The sequence below is a fragment of the Macaca thibetana genome, chromosome 2, assembly GCF_024542745.1.
Source record: "Macaca thibetana thibetana isolate TM-01 chromosome 2, ASM2454274v1, whole genome shotgun sequence".
Classification (NCBI taxonomy): Eukaryota; Metazoa; Chordata; class Mammalia; order Primates; family Cercopithecidae; genus Macaca; species Macaca thibetana.
Genome location: NC_065579.1, coordinates 75,738,495 through 75,755,432, shown reverse-complemented (window position 1 = coordinate 75,755,432; position 16,938 = coordinate 75,738,495). Strand labels below are relative to the sequence as shown.

The window sequence follows — 16,938 nt, the reverse complement described above, 5'->3', positions numbered from 1 at the left end:
TTTAACTACATTTGTATGTAATGGCAACCAACTCTAGACCTGAACAAGAAAGTCATGTGTATTTTAGGAAGAGGACTGTGGGGATAACTGTACAGAACTAACTAGCAGAGGGACAGATTAGTACTGAGCACAACTCACATATGTCCAGCCTGCAGGGAGAGAGTGTGTGTGTATGTGTGTGTGTGTTTCTTTCTTTCTACAACTGCATGACAACAATGTATTTTGCTCCTATCTCTTGGTGATAACCAGACAACTAAGACATTTTATACTTGGTTCCGCCTTCCTCATTTCACTGAAGTGTGTGTACTGCCAGCCTTGAAGATGATGTTGTGTACACATCCTATTGGCTTCTCAATTCTATTTTCTTCATATTAACAATCTTTTTCAGATACTCTACTGTAACATGTCATAAAAGATATAATACTATCATTGAAGGTCATTTAACTTTGCACCCATCTTCTGGTCACAGAGCCCAACTGAAATGAAGTTAGTCATTCACATGCCTTACAGACTGCTTCTTTCCCTTTCTCAATTCAAATTATTCCATTTTAACTATTTTTCCAATATTGTCTAGCATATTTTGCCATAACTATCAGCTGGGAAAGAACGTCAACACGCTTCCATCATCAGTTTCATACAAAACTTTTACCCTTTCTATTTGGATTTTCTACAGTTTTCCAGAATCAGAACTATATCCAAGTCAAAAATTCTTCATTTCTCCTAGTACATGCAACAAATATTTTTGCATTTAATACAACCCCAGCAATACTACTAGCAAGAAAAAGCACACTGAAGCTTCTCTCCAGTAGAATGTTCAATTTTTAACTGGTACTCCATAAATGGACCTTTAGCATAAAAGGAGGTGTTATTTTTGCTGTCCCAGTGGTGAGAACTATACTCTGTTCAATGGAATGAAACACGTCCTCAAAATAAATGAGCAGGAGACATAATGGAATTCTACATTCCTTGTTCTTTTCTGTTAACTGACTGCGGGTGTGAATGTGATCCATCATCTTGTATCCCTGCTGGAAGAGCCTGTTCTACACCCCATCCTCCCTCCAGTGATTCTTATTTACAAAGACTTGTGTAAAATAAGTCATTTATTTGCAACAGCAGGAAAACTGGCCAGCAATCTGGCTATGTAATAAATAAATAAAGTCAAATTGGCTCACAAAAAAAAAAGGATGGAAAAAATGAAATTATAGTAGCTGCGATATGTCTTACACATGAAGAAACGGTTAAGTTTTTATATCAGAGAAGGATAAATCTTTGATTCCTGCCTCTGCTTCAGCAACTTTCCTATGTAGCTGCCAATTTTTCATCCTAGCAAAATCATTAAAAACTGAAAATTACATATTTTTAAACCACTTTAAAAGCAGAGGCTGAGAGACAGAGAAAGAGTAAAGAAAAGAAAAATCCATCTGGAAGGATATAATCAAAAAAACGTTAGCACAGTGATTATCATCTCTGGAGAGTAAAATTGTAAATATTTTTCATTTTATGCTAAGTAGGAAGAACAAAAAAGGCAGAAAGAGAGAAAAACAGTTTGTTAGGTATTTGGAAAGGTAGCTATGCAGAAACAGGAGATTTGTATATTGTGCTGAGGCTAGGACAAAAATCTAAAGTATATACAGATGTCCACAACGTTCCAGCCATGCAAAACATTTTATACCTCATTCAGGCACAGGAACATAACTTCATCCTTTAAGCTTTTTTACACTTCCAATAGATCTCTGAGATTCCTATTACCATCATTTTACTTAGAAAACCAAACCTCAGAGAAATTTAAATGCAAACAGCCAAGTTCTCACATCATACTCAGTAATTCACCAAGCCCAGGTGGTGCCACATCATGAAGCAATGGAACTCCATTTTTTTCCATCTATAACAGAACGCAGGCCCTGTTTATGTGAGCTATGTCTCCTTTAATATGTTAACTAACTAAATCTATGAATTTTCTTCCAGAAAGTTGTATTACAGGTGGAAGGAAATTTCTAAAGCAGGAGACTCCATAAAGAAATCACAACCAATCAATCAAACATAAAAACGCCACTTGCCAGAGGACAGTCTAGTAGGCCTTCTACGTTTCCTTTTCTCTGGCTCTCCAGTACGTCAAGTGGCAAAACACAAGTAATACCATGTGGTGTCACAAAATGATGGCAAATCTAGCACTACGATACCTAAATTAACTCCTGGAATATGGCTTTGAAGCCTCAACGTATACTCTGTTGGAGTAACGTAGTGTCCATAGTGAGTAGAGAAGTCCATCAAATGGATTACCTGTGAGATATAACCCGGAGGCACATGAATGGGAGGAATGGATCCATTGGGTGACATCATGGGAACCTCAGCAGGTCCTAAAAGAGATGAGTCAGATGTTAATAGCTGAAGAAACATGCATTATTCAAAATAATCAGTGTTTTCAATGTACTATCCATACTGAAGATAATTAATCACTTTGACAATCTTTCTTCAAAAGTTGGTATACATTGCCTTAAAGCTAAACCTGAAACCACAAATGAAAAGGAATTCTCCAACTATACAACTCAAAGAAAACAAACAAAAAACCCAAAACTATAAGTATCTTTATAAATATTTAATGATTCCCAAAACCTCAAGTTCCATAAACCAAGATTGCTCAGTTAATAGCAGTCTAACAGAGTGGGGCAAAAAGTTTCTTTCTTTTTATTTGGCCTTTAAAAGAATGTATAATTAATCAATATTTAAACAAATCAATTATAAAATTATTTTCTATTCTGGTTTAAAAAGCTCCTACAAACTTTGGGTTTATGATTTTCAGTTAGATTATCATTTTTAATAAATTACTGTAACATGCCATAATTTGAAATAGAAGAGATCCTTAAATTATTCCAAACCAACTGAATAAGGCAGGGGGAAAAAATAGATCTTTTTTTTGGACGGAGTCTTGCTCTTGTTGCCAAGGCTAGAGGGCAATGGCGCAATCTCGGCTCACTACAACCTCTGCCTCCCAGGTTCAAGCGATTCTCCTGCCTCAGTCTCCTGAGTAGCTGAGATTACAGATGCCTGCCACCACGCCCAGATAATTTTTGTATTTTCAGTAGAGACGGGGTTTCACCACGTTAGCCAGCCTGGTCTCAGACTCCTGACCTCGTAATTCACCCACCTCAGCTTCCCAAAGTGCTGCGATTACAGGTGTGAGCCACCACATCAGGCCTAGATCATATTTTAAAATAAGGAACTATTAAAAATATGAATGCCAAATTTACTTGGATTTTTCAAAGTAAAGCATTAAATTAACAAGAAATTTGTTTCAAAGTAGGAAATTCAGCTTTCTGATCCACCATCTGGGATGGAACCACGACCAAAATGCAGATTTTCGTAAAAGTCCTTACAGAAAAAGCACCACTCTCAAGGCTGAACCCTTGGACACAACAGAAAATCCAAAGGCCAAGATCCAGAATAAAGAAGGAATTTCTCCTGATCAGCAGAGACTGATCTTTGCTGGCAAGCAACTGAAAGATGAACATACTCTGTCTTAACTACACATTCAAAAGGAGTCCGCTCTTCATCTTGTGTTGGGACTTCAAGTAGTCATACCACTCCCAAGAAGAACAAACGTAATAGAAAAAGATTAAGCTGGATGTCCTGAGATACGATAAGGTAGATGACAACAGCAAAATGAGTGGCCTTCACTAGCAGTGTCCTTCAGATGAATGTGGTGCTGGAGTTTTTATGGCCAGTCACAAACATTTGACAGACATTATTGTAGCAAATATTGTCTGACTTACTGCTTCAACAAACCCGAAGACAAGGCTCGGCGCAGTGGCTCACTTGAGCCCAGGAGTTTGAGACCAGCCTGGGCAACATAGCAAGATCCCATCTCTACAAAAAATTTAAAAAGTTGCTAGGCATGGTGGAGCGTGTCTGTGGTCCTCGCTACTTGGAAGGCTCAGGTGGGAGGATGGCTTGAGCCCAGGAGGTCGAGGCTACCGTAAGTCATGATCAAGCCACCACACTCCAGCCTGCGCACAGAGCAAGACTGTCTTCCCAAAAACGTTTTTAAAAACAGAAGACAAGCAATTGTGTATGAGTTAATAAAAGACGTGAACAACAACAAAAAGCTAAATTCAATGAATGTTAATTACATGTCTAAGGCAAACAACGAATGGCAAGGTTAACAATTACCCAAGATATAGTTTTGAGTTAATATTTAATTACAAAGAAACTGGCCGCTGTTACATCAAAATCAACTTCGGACACCTTTCAAAGATCTAACAATTAAACAAATGGTTTCCCTAGAAGTGCAAGAACCTCATGGCCACTGGTTTTCTACTTGGTGGCTGGCTCGCCTATTTAGCAGCCCTCCTCCCAAATGTCAATAGAAAAACTTTGTGTTTCTAGTCCAAGATGGGACTTCCTGGCTCCAAGTGCCTTGCATTGTTTATTTGCTTTATCCTAATGTATGTTGTGCTGTCGGCAATGAAAATTGCTCAGCTGGAACAAAAACCAAGAGAAATACAACACTTTATTTGGCAAAAGGCAGATCCTGCCATCCAGTGCTGCATTTAAATGTGCATACAATGGATCTTTCACTTCACAGTACAACCAGTGTTATGATCACTTCACAGGAGAGGACTCAGTAGGGAAAAAAGAGACAGGGACACTGGTGAGCATAAGAACAAGTCTGTGAAATAGGAAAGAAAACAGGAGCAGGGAAGAACATTTGTATATTTGTCTAACATTCCAAGTGCCAAGCATTCAATCCAAATTCACGGATAATACACCAAATCACTAAACTATCTGATCATCTCTATAACTGTAAAAAATAAACACAGCAAAAGAAGAGAATGGCATAAAAATCGATCACTGCATGACCCAATTTAATTCTTAAGTATAATTTAAACGAATACATCCACCAATCGCTGAAGGCATTAGTTTCCAAAACCATTTTTCCCGTCAGCTTCAGCATTTTTGACATAGCCATACAGAGAGTTGTGTATTTACTCAATATTTGTATTTTAATTGATTCATTAAAAATAAATCATAAACAATGGGATGTCTGCGCCATCCTGAGCACTGTCTGTGAAATTCAAGGGCTGATGTACACAGCTCGATGCAGCAGATGTTAAGAGCGTGGTCTGCCTGGTTTTATTCCCCAGCTCACTATTCACACTGGTGGTATGACCCTGAACAATTCACTTAGCCTTTCTGAGCCTTACTTCCTAATAGTCATAAGTGAGAATAACAGTTCTTACTTCATATGGTCAGGTTTAAAGATTAAATTCATAACGTGCAAAAGCGCTTAGAGCAGTGCATGGCACAATAATCACTCATCAAAATGTTACTAGTTATCATTATTCTTTACAATGGTTTTTATAATTTTATTGATAGTTTTGGTTGCTTTTAAAAAATTTTTTTGTTACTATTACAAGTACTAAAGCTTTTTAATAGTCCATACCCATGCAACATAAAATCAACAAGTATATACTTGGTACAACATTGACTTAGGGAACAATCCTTCCTCATTAGGTAAAAATAAAATGTTTCACAGTACAGAGTGTGAACAGAGGTGCTACCACCTCAATAAAGTATTGCTTTTTAATCACCAAAATGTTTACCATGCAAATAGTCTCTTAACCCTAGGCATGACCCCTAAAACTGTTAAAGTCATTTGTGTAAAATGCTTTAAAGAATGTAGGACAAGTATGTGATTTACAGCTAGAAAAGGTTTTTTACACAGTCTTGATTTCAAGAGTAGCCAAATGACTTTAACATGTTTGTTCCCCCTTTTGTCACTGTCATCAAAACTATTTCAAAGGACATTTATAAATATGCACTAATAGTTTCCAAAACTCTACCTTGCCTTAGAACCCCAAGTTCCTCTCCTTTCTGAAATAAACCATTACAACTATAAGCAATTTGGAGTTTAAAAGCTAACAAAATAAAATCTCATTCACCATAGCGGTACGAAAAGAAGTTATTGTCTTCCTAAACATTTATTTCCCAATCTGTGAGTTTACTATCTCTGCTCAACTGTGTTTGAGAATGTCCAATATTATTGTAATCTTTCCCTAATTAAAACACTAATTTCTCTTCCTAAAGTTCCTAAAAGTCTTAAAAGTCTGCTAGCATTTGTTAATGAGTTTATTTTTCATTTACTTAAACCTTGAACCAGAAACGTTGGAGAGCCTTTATTATTCAATCAATGGTAATTAATGCAATGATTCTATGACAGTATTCATACATCAAAGAGACAAAAGGAAAGACCAGCAACATTGTATTCTTAGGACCACACAAGCTCTTGGAGAACTCCTGAGCCCGCACCAAGGCTGCAAGATCATTCTGCCCATCCTCTATTTCTTCCCTGCTACCAGGGATCCCCAAGAGCAGGGGTGCCCAACCACTAATAGTGGTCCGTGGCCTGTTAGGAACCGGGCTGCACAGCAGGAGATGAACAGTGGGCAAGCCAGCATTACTGCCTGAGCTCCGCCTCCTGTCAGATCAGCAGCCGCATTAGATTCCTAATCAGCAGCGAACCCTATCGTGAAGAGGGATGTAGGCATTCCTTATGAGAATCTAACTAATGCCTGATGATCTGAGGTGAAACAGTTTCATTCTGAAACAGTCTCCCTCACCCCCAATCCGTGGAAAAATTGTCTTCCACAAAACCAGTCCCCGGTGCCAAAACGGTTGGAACCACTGACCTAGAGCTCACACATCTCAGACGCTATCTTCACAACATTCACCCATTCTGGGAGCAGACAGAACTAGACTAATTAGATGAATTACAAATAAAGTTTGGAAATCTCAAAGTGGTGGCAACTGGGAATCCAGGGTATAAATCATCATTTAAAACAAGTCTTAGAAAAAGATCAGCCATAAACCAATCAATTATATTATAATTTCAGGCACGTTTAAATGGTATTTTTATCATCTGAGTATTCATGTAATACATGTAAACAGGTAATGAATTCATATAATTATTGGACTTGTCTATAAACTGGTACTTGTATGACTAAATGGCTATTTTTCAACAATAGCCCTTAGTTGCAATAGATTACATTTTTTCCTAATTGATTTAAATATCGTCTTGCTCAAAAAGGATGCAAAGGAGTTGATATCACAACACAGCAAGATAAAACTAATGAGAAAATAAGGCAAAGATGAAATAACGATGTGATAAAATCCAATATATCCTATAAAAGTGACCCTTCCATCTTTTTAAATCGCTGAGGAACAGAAATTCTTGCTGGCAGAAGTAGCTATAAGGCCACAGCTAGTAGGTAAACAGATAATAATGGTGAAAGTAATTATCAGAACAAATGGTCTAAATACAAGTACACTTAAGCTGTTTGCAATGGGTCTAATACTGCATACAAAATGTGAGATCTTCTGATGAATCTCATAAATGTCTAATGATGAATCTCTAACCATTCATAGTGACTCAAGACTCTTACACAAGCTAAGAGATAACGTAGGCACTTTGGTTAGCTCTGAATTTCTTTTTTTTTTTTTTTAATTAATTATTCAACACTGATTAATCCCACAAGGGAACTAAAAGGAATACAAAGAAAATAAAGCACAGACACTAACTTCAAAGAAATTCGAACTCTGCTACAGTGGTTCTTCAACTTCAATGTGCATCCACATCACCTAAAGCGTTTCTTAAAATACAAATTGCTAGGCCCCACTCCGCACAGTGTCAGAACTGGAAAGTTTAGAGGGAATCCCCAAGAATGAGTATTTCTAACAAGTTCTCAGGTGGTGTGGATGCTACTGTCTAGGGACCATGCTTTGATAAGCTCTGACTTCATGAGACAGAAGACTATATGAACCAGACTTTCCCCCAACATCAGAAACTAGACAAGGATGCTGACCTTCACCACTGAGATTCAACATTGTACTGGAAGTTCTAGCCAGAACAATTAGGCAAGAAAAAGAAAGGCACCCAAATTGGAAATAAAATTTATCTACTCACATATGACATATCCCAACATACAGAAAATCTCAAAGATCCCACAAAAAAATTACTAGAGCTAGCACACTAATTCAGTAAAGCTGCAAGGTATCATATCTGCACACAAAAGCCAATTGTGTTTCTACACACCAGAAATGAATAATCAGAAAATTAAGAAAACAATTCCAATCACAACAGCATCCAAAAGAATAAAATACCTAGAAATAAATTTAATCAATGGAGTAAATGGTTTGTATACTGAAACTACAAAACATTGCTAAATAGTAGCATGAAACAGAAGACTGATTGATTGATTGATTTTAATAGAGCCAGAGTCTCACTATATTGCCCAGGCTGATCTCGAACTCCTGGGGCTCAAGTGATACTCCTCGGCCTCCAAAGTACTGGGAGTACAGGCATGAGCCACCACACCCATCCATGGAAGATTTATTATTAAGCTAGCAATAATACTCAAAGTGATCTAGAGTCAATGTAATATTATCAAAATTCCAGGGACCCCAAATAGGCAGAAAGAATGAACTTGGACCCCATCTCATATCATATACCAAAATCAACTCAAAATGGATCATAGACCTACTTATAGAAGCTTAAAAAAATAATAAAACTCTTAGAAGAGTTTTTTACAGAAGTAAATCTTCATGACACTGCATTTGGCAACAGATCCGTAGACACCAAAAGTACAAGCAACAAAATATAGATAAAAAGAACTTCGTTAAAATAAAAACTTTTGTGTATCAAAAGACATTACTAAGAAAATGAAAACACATCCTATAGAATGGGAAAAATATTTCCAGATCATATTTGATAAAGGACTTGTATCCAGAATAGAGGAAGAACTCTCACAACTCAACAAAAAGACAAACAACCCAACTTAAAAATGGCTAAATGAATAGACATTTCTCCAAAGATAATACGTAGTCAACACACAAACACATGCATACACATAAAAAGATGCTCAAAATCATTAATCATGAGGAAAATACAAATCAAAACCATGATGAGATACCACTTCACACACACTAGGATGGCTATTAAAAGACAAAGACACACACACACACAGAGAAAATAACAAATGTTGGCACGTTTGTGGAGAAATTGGAAACTTTTACACTGCTGGTAGGCAAGTAAAACAGAAACTGTGGAAAAGTGTAGCACTTCCTTAAAAAAGTTAAATGTAAAATTCCCTTATGACCCACTAATTCCACTTTTAGTTGTATTAGGTTGGTACAAAAATAATTGCTTTTTGCCATTGAAAGTAATATATCCAAGAGAATTGAAAACACATAAACAAACACATCTACAGGCATGTTCATAGCAGCCTGTACATGTGTTCATGTTCACAATACTCAAAAGATAGAAACAGCTGAAATGTCCATCAGAAGATGGATGGATAAAATGTGGTATGTACAAACAATAGAATACTACTCAACCATAAAAAGGAATGAAGCACTAATACAAGCTAGAATGCTGACAAAGCTTGAAAGCATTAGGATTAGACCCAAAAGATCACCCATATTGTGTCACTCCACTTACATGAAATATTCACAATAAATTAATCTACAGAAACAGAACTCAGATTGGTGGTTGCCAAAGGCTGAGGCAGGAGGGTGGGTAGAAGGTTTGCAGGACTGAGGAGCATCTGCTCAATAGGTACAGCTTTTTGGGGTGATGAAAAACATTTTGGAAACAGAGGTAGTGGTTGCATAACATTGTGAATAGGTGTATTTACTAAATGAGTTAATTTTATGTTCTATGCATTTCACCTTAACAAAAAAAGAATTGAAAAATTATGCCAATAACCAAAGAAAGATAAGATAGTAAAACTGGGGTTACTAACAAGCTACCAAACAGCAACGGCATATAAATCTCTTGAGAGCACATTTTTATTCCATATACATTCATATTTGCAAAGACACTATTTCTAGACACTGTGCTATGCAAAAGCCAACAGATGCATTGTCTATCCACAAGCAACTGCGTGGGGATACAGACATATAAATAAATAAACACAAGGAGGCATTTCAGGCACTGTATAAATTTTACAAGATTTAAAGAGATTATTATCTTGTGGAAACCTTAGTAACTGCAGAACTGAGGAGGTCAAAGGCCCTTAGGATATAATAGAAGTCTCACAGTTTTACAAATAAACAAACTGAGGCCCAGAAGCAAGCTGACCAGCCCAGGAAAGAGCAGGCAAGAGATGGAACAACAGGGACGAGAACTCTGTTCTCCTTCTTTTTCTAATTACACTTTCCTTTGAAAGTAAGATCTCTTGTTCCTTAAACTGCTGCTGGCAAACTCATCTTCTTTCCAGGTGTTATTTTCACACAGAAGCTAGGTACTGATGGCACATTCCTCTGGCTCAGGTGAAATGAGGGAAGGCATACTGGTCTCTCCAACCAAAACTACTTCTTCCCAAGGGCATCCACCCAGAGAGGAAACGGGCCAGGAAGGCGCTAGGGAGGCTTGGGTTTGCACCTGGACTCCATCACTTTCCAGCATGACCTTGGGGCAAATTACTTAAAACTGTCTGATCAACACTTTTGGCCTACCAAAAGGGATGACAGGTGCTAATTTCAAGGGTTGTTTAAGGACTGGAAGATGTAATGCATATAAAGTGCCTAGCACTGTGCCTCTTAACAACTTAAAACACTGCCCCAGTAGAAGAAAAATACCATGTGAACAAAGAGGTTAACACAGTGTAATCATTCACCACAGACGCCAAATGAGCAAATGAGTTACACAGTTTCGTAGATGAGCAAGTGAGTTTTTTTGCTCTTCACATTCTTTCTTTCTAAAGTATCTTTCCATGTTGTAGCTTGGCAAGAATATCCTCCTCTTGAAAATGTAGTATCTTCACGATAACATAATTATGGTTATTAAAAAATAAGAAAATAAAAAGAACAAGTGAAGGGTGGCTGGTTTGTCATAGTTGTCTACTCCCCCCAACCCTATTCCTCTGTGTCTCCCCAGATTACCTGTTCTGTTTCCCCAATTTCTAGGAAATCTTGGAAAGTTGGGTGTGCGAACTTTCGGGATGTCCTCAGATAGCTGTAAATCAAAGGTCCAGCCTTTTGTTTCTGAAAGTCGATCTCCGTTTCTCTAGCATTGGCTTTATTTCAAGAATTTCTAGTCTGGTCCAGTCATTGTCTTTAAAAAGGAACAAGTGGCCAAAAGAACAAATTGCTCCATGACTAAATTTTCCTGCTAAAACCTTAATGTATATCACTACCAAGAACCAAAACTGAGTTGCTGATAGAATTCTTAAATAAGGGTAGCCATCATCTTCTCACTTGGCCATTTCAAATCACAAGGCCGGCGTTAGTTAACAATTCTGTCTTGCCAATTTGAAATTCAAGTCTTTTCTTTCAAACATTCCTCTTTGAACCTGTTTTGTTACTTAGCTGTTTCAAGGGCATCAGGAGCAGAAAGACCAGGGTTTAATTCTCACATAAGACAAGCTTCTTAAATCCCAATTTTCCTCAGTTTCATTGAAATTGAGGAATCTACCCAATTAGCTACTTTATCAAGTTGTTTTTAGGCTTAAATGGTTAAAAAAAAAAAAAAACCTATACACTTACTGTGTAAATACACTTACTGTGTAAATACTATGCTTTTCTTAGCTTGTGTTTTATTAAATTCAATCAACATTCATTGTGCAAGATGATGTAAGGAATTGAAAGTCACACAGAAGATTTTTAACACATACGTAAACAACAAACTACTGCATAAAGCAGCAGCAATTGTTTCATTAGAGGCAAGGAACTCTGGAGCTGGACAATAACAATTATCCGTAGAGTGGGTGGGGGAAGAATATTCAAAATTCAGTAACTAGCAATGAATGGTAGAAAGCTGGTGAATCCATTCACAGCAGGCATGATGACCTAACATGGTTTCAAAAAGAACTTGATTTAAATTCAGGGCTACAGAAATGCAAGCTTTAAGACTGTCAAAGACATCAGGTACCAGGAAACAGGCTTGTAGTATAATCTTCAACTCCAGTTTTTAGAACTCTTCGTTGTTACTTTGTTCAGTTCAACAAACCTTTGTTGAACCCAATGTAACTGCCAGACCTTGTGCAGGATGCCAAGGACACAATGACATTGACGAGAACAAACATTTCTGTTCTTAATTATGGAGAGAATGGCATGCGGAATGAGTAATGCACAGGTGCACAGAACCATGTGGGGGGAGGGGAGACCCAGCTTTTGGCCTGAGATTTCTGTGTATCTCAGCATGGAGTCAGGCACATAGCCCAGGCAACTCAAGCAGCATGAGCATTTGGTCAAAGTCTGATCCAGCAACAGAAATAATTGAAGAGTTAGGTAGAAGATCTCTGAGAAAGGGTCCAAGAAATTGATCTCTGGAAAAACAAAAAATAGTGGGTTCCATACATCCAGACTGACGGTAAAGCTGAATCTCCCAGGGTCTCAGGACTCTGCTCTTCAAGTTAAACTTCATCACCTTGTCCCAATTTGAAACATAATTTACTTACTCTACAAATAAACAACATTCAGGATTACCTTATCATTTAAACTTATTTATTTATTTTGAGACAGGGTCTCGCTCTGTCACCTAGGCTGGAGTGCAGTGGCATGATCACAGCTCAACGCAGCCTCAACCTCCTGGGGTCAAGTGATCCTCTCACCACAGCCTCCTGAGTAGCTAGGACTACAGACAAGCCACTACATGCGCAGCTGATTTTTGTATTTTTTTTGTAGAGATGTGGTCTCACCATGCTGCCCAGGCTGGCCTTAAACTCCTGGCCTCAAGCGATCCTCCCACCTCAGCCACCCAAAGGGCAGAGATTACAGGTGTGAGTCACTGTGCCTAGCCAGTTAAACTTATTTAAATGAATACTAAGATCCCATCTTTCTTTGTTTTGATCTTTAATGTCAGGTTTGGAACGGCAGGTAATCCAAAGATAAACTTATTTATACTTAAACCAGGACCTTGTAAACATTAAAGCCCTAAGGAATTATACAAATACAACTCAATAATACTGAGAAAAGGCTTCTGATATTTAACAAGTAAAGTCCTTGCAAATATCAACAGCAAAATTAAAACAAAGGCATCAGAAAGAGCATCAAGTGCTTCATTTCAAAACCTTAAAAGCAAACATCCCAGCATTTTTTTTCTCTTTGGCCCATGACGGGCATCCGAGAGGCCCTCAGACTTTCTCACACAGAGTAAAGAGCACGTATTAGCATTTCAGCTAATAACAAACTCAAGACGGAGTTCCCAGGAGAGATGAATAGGAACAGGTGAGTATAACTCCTAGTGGTATCCTCTAGACAAACTTGTTGAGGGTAAAAAAATTACCCCCTATTCTGCTTATTAGAACAAGGCTATTTAAATTTTAAATGCCCCGAGGTAAAAATGAAGACTAAGATGTTAAATAATCATACTAAAGTTTACGCATTTTGTAGAGACAAGAATCAGAAAGACTGCTCATTAAAAATTGATGCAAGCAGAGCAACTAAGGGAGGTCTCAGCAGGAACGAGGCAGAATTTATTCACTGCACTGGCCCTGAGTCCAGGCTGGACTGCAGTGGTGCAATCTCGGCTCACTGCAACCTCTGCCTCCTGGGTTCAAGCAATTCTCCTGCCTCAGCCTCCCAAGTAGCTGGGATTACAGGCGTCTGCCACCATGCCAGGCTAATTTTTGTATTTTTAGTAGAGACAGGGTTTCACCATATTGGTCAGGCTGGTCTCAAACTCTTGGCCTCAGGTGATCCACCCGCCTCAGCCTCCCAAAGTGCTGGGATTACAGGCGTGAGCCACCGCGCCCGGCCCCCAAGTCTTTAACAGGGTTGCCTGTCATTCTCTCACCAGCTTTCTCTGCTCTTAGGAAGAGTTATGAAAGGGAACAGAGATGAATAAAACCTTGTCTACTCTTCCTTCACGTACTCCCACCTCCATCACATTTGCCTGGCCACAAGGCCCTCTTCTCTCAGTGGGGACAAAGGAGTGGGCAAAAGACAGGACAGCAAACAAGTATTTTTGTAACAAGTCCACGAAGAATTCATGGGCAAATACACATTTCCTATTTTATTTGTGTTCCGCTTTACAATTCCTAGGTCATGCTCTAGCAGGGCAATTTTGCAAATAGTGCTGAAATTATTAACCAGACAACAAAACGTCATTGTACTCCTCACAAGCTGTTTTACATTATTCATCTGTTACAAATGAAAGAACATGAAAAACATCACCAACCTGAAAGTTGTATGACAAGTAATAATCATATATTGCTTTACCAACATATCATTACTCAATATATTTCAAGGATTTCAATTATTGTTGCTTTAGTGAGGCTTACAAAGCAAACCACAGAGGATCCCTTTTAACTACTCTCAGGGTTGACTCTGCCATTGCCCCTGCAAGAGTGCTTGCCATAAAGCAAAGTCTTTAACAACATTGTAAGGGCATTTTATTGACAACATCCTAATGTGGTTTACTAGCTTAGTTCTTTTAACTCATGCACTTAAAATCCAAAGGCAAGAAAGAAATGTCCAGGATGTATGGACTAGAACTACTAAGGAAAATCAAGAGTGATTATGGAAATGGAAAAAAAACGAACCAAATATTCCATAAAACACAGAGTCACAGTTTATCTACCTGATGCTACTTTCTCTCCAATCTAGAAGGCTGCTCACTCACTCCATCATCACTCCAGTGTCAGGCTGGAAGGGACCATCAATCTCCTAAAATTAACTTAACTTTACAAAAGAGTCTTGATTGTTAATAAAAATCTTCTAAGTTGTCCAGCGGCTTGGACCTAATAAAGGGCTCTGAGATAATTAGTGTGATGTACATAGTTCCAGTCTCTGTCTTACCTAAAACCACACAGAAGCGGCCGGGAAAGTAACTGAGAGTTCCTACAGACCAGCCTGTTGCTTTTACTCTTTTGTTTGTAAGTAAAAAACAAAGGGCAGGCTGAGGGCTGAGGGTAAATAACGACTACAAATAGGTTAGGCTCTCCTACCTCTGAAGTGTTTGGAGTCTGATCAAGGGCAGTCAGTAAACACCCCCAAGCAATTATGAGAAAGTTGGTCACCTAGACTGCTACTTTCTCAGCCATAAAAATGAACTGACAAAGTTATTGTTTGAGAGGCACCAGACAGCTTTACAGCTGGAACATAGATGCTTCTAATTTTGGCACATTGCCTCCACAGAAACAAGCAATTTTACTAAACAAGCTACAGTTTCATTTTCAAAAACCAACCCTTCATCTATTAAGGGGGCTTGAGGCAAATCAAAATGGAGTGTCTACATTTGGGGTGACAGGTTACCAGAAAGGTCTCCTAGCTGATTCACTGCTATTTATCCTCAGCGGAAAAAGCAACAAGATTTTCAATAGAATAGATACATTTTAAAGTTAGTTCCTCAAAACAACGACTAAGGCTTTGGAGTTTGCTTACCTGGAAAGGCTAAAAAAAGAGGCCATATTAGGATAGGTAAGAATGGGGGGAAGGCAAAATTACCAGGTAATCACTAAAAACAAGAGTACATCAAAATGTGGAGTTTCGCATACAGTACTATCAATGGTTAAGCAAGAGTATGAGCACAAACAAATGATATGCATGATATATAAATATGAGCAACTCATAAATCCCTTCAAGGCAAAACGTTAGCATTATACTCCTCCCCTTTCCAGACATCCCTACTCAAACAAAACTGTGAATACTGAGAAGACAGGAGTTTCTTCATCATCTTATCTCTATCACTGCCTTTGAGAAACCACTGTGGTTTATGACTTGTCTTCCCCATGACTTTACCTGTAAAAGAACCCCCATGTTCCCACGTACGTATGCTCACATGTGAGGTCCAATGAGACGCACCTTCAGCCTCATACTTGTCTAGGGATCACATTCACTTTTAGATGAGTAAAACACTGTCAAAGTATTTGAGTAAAAACTTCCTGGCCAGAGATCTGAGGTCAGGTCTGTTAGGCTGTCTGCACAGAAATGTTACTAAAATGAAGTAGAGAACAGATAAGGAGAAAGAAGGATCTGGGGCAGAAAGTTGATCCTCTCTTTGAAAAAGGCAGGAAGGAACCAGACAGACACCTAACATGGAAGAAAAAGAAAAAGGAAGGAAATAATTTGATGGATTGGTGTGTAAACTACAGACAAGGCAGAAAAGCCACAACCAGAAAATACACAGTACCAATTAATCTCAAATGAATTGTTTTCCAACTGTCCTTGTGATGCATTAAGAGATCTGTGACCATAGCATATGCATGATATTCAAAATGGTAACTGATACAAATCATCACAGGAATCCAGAGGCTGGTCACTGGTCCAGTTCAGCTTTCCAATAGTATTTTTTAAAGTTCTTCTCTTCAGTCCACCCCCATCAAAACCAAATGGCTCAGTGGAGATATGGGATTCAGTCTGTATGGCCCTGGGCAAGTTACTTATTTGTCCATGATACAAAGTAAAAGAGAAGAAACCTGATAATTTCTGTGCTTCCTTCTAGAGTAATATGCTGGGTGGTACTGCTGGTACTGGTGTCACCTAGCTCTATGCTTGCAGATTCTAGAAGACAGGTGTTAGCTGACAATTTCTAAATTCTTCCTGCTATCATCCTCAAATGTCTGTTACATCAAAATTTCTAGGCCTTTTTGAAAATGTAGATTTCCAGGCCTTCAGAGTCTGCTTTTCCCCACAAGCAGCCCCACTTCCTCAGGCCATCCCTGATCACTGGTTTTGATGCAGATGTGCTATGGATCAGTTCAGAAGAATGACTTAGAAAGAACGCAGTAAAAAATAAATAGAAGGTAGAAAAAAATAGGCTCATTCAAGATCCTTGAAGCACATCTCATTTGTAGTTACCTTGAGCTCAATTAGCTAAGCTTTGATTTCATCACAATGTTTAAAAGTGAAGAGGGAAAGAGAGTCATTAGCAGAGTTCCATAAACTTTATCCTATTAATGGATATTTAATTGAATATGCTTCAGCTGGCAAAGATGACTA

General features: G+C 38.3%; 1 protein-coding gene and 1 pseudogene across 7 annotated transcripts in view; one reads left to right on the top strand and one right to left on the bottom strand.

Moving 5' to 3' along the window:
* The window catches only part of FNDC3B (fibronectin type III domain containing 3B), a 363,826-nt gene that overhangs the window by 172,306 nt on the left and 174,582 nt on the right, over window positions 1–16,938 (bottom strand). For all 7 annotated transcript variants that reach the window (XM_050780053.1, XM_050780054.1, XM_050780057.1 and 4 more), the window contains one exon: window positions 2,281–2,357. In XM_050780053.1, coding sequence (XP_050636010.1) covers window positions 2,281–2,357 — 77 coding nt within the window. The remainder of the gene's footprint in view (window positions 1–2,280; window positions 2,358–16,938) is intronic.
* Window positions 3,349–4,585, top strand: LOC126948363 (ubiquitin-40S ribosomal protein S27a-like; annotated as a pseudogene).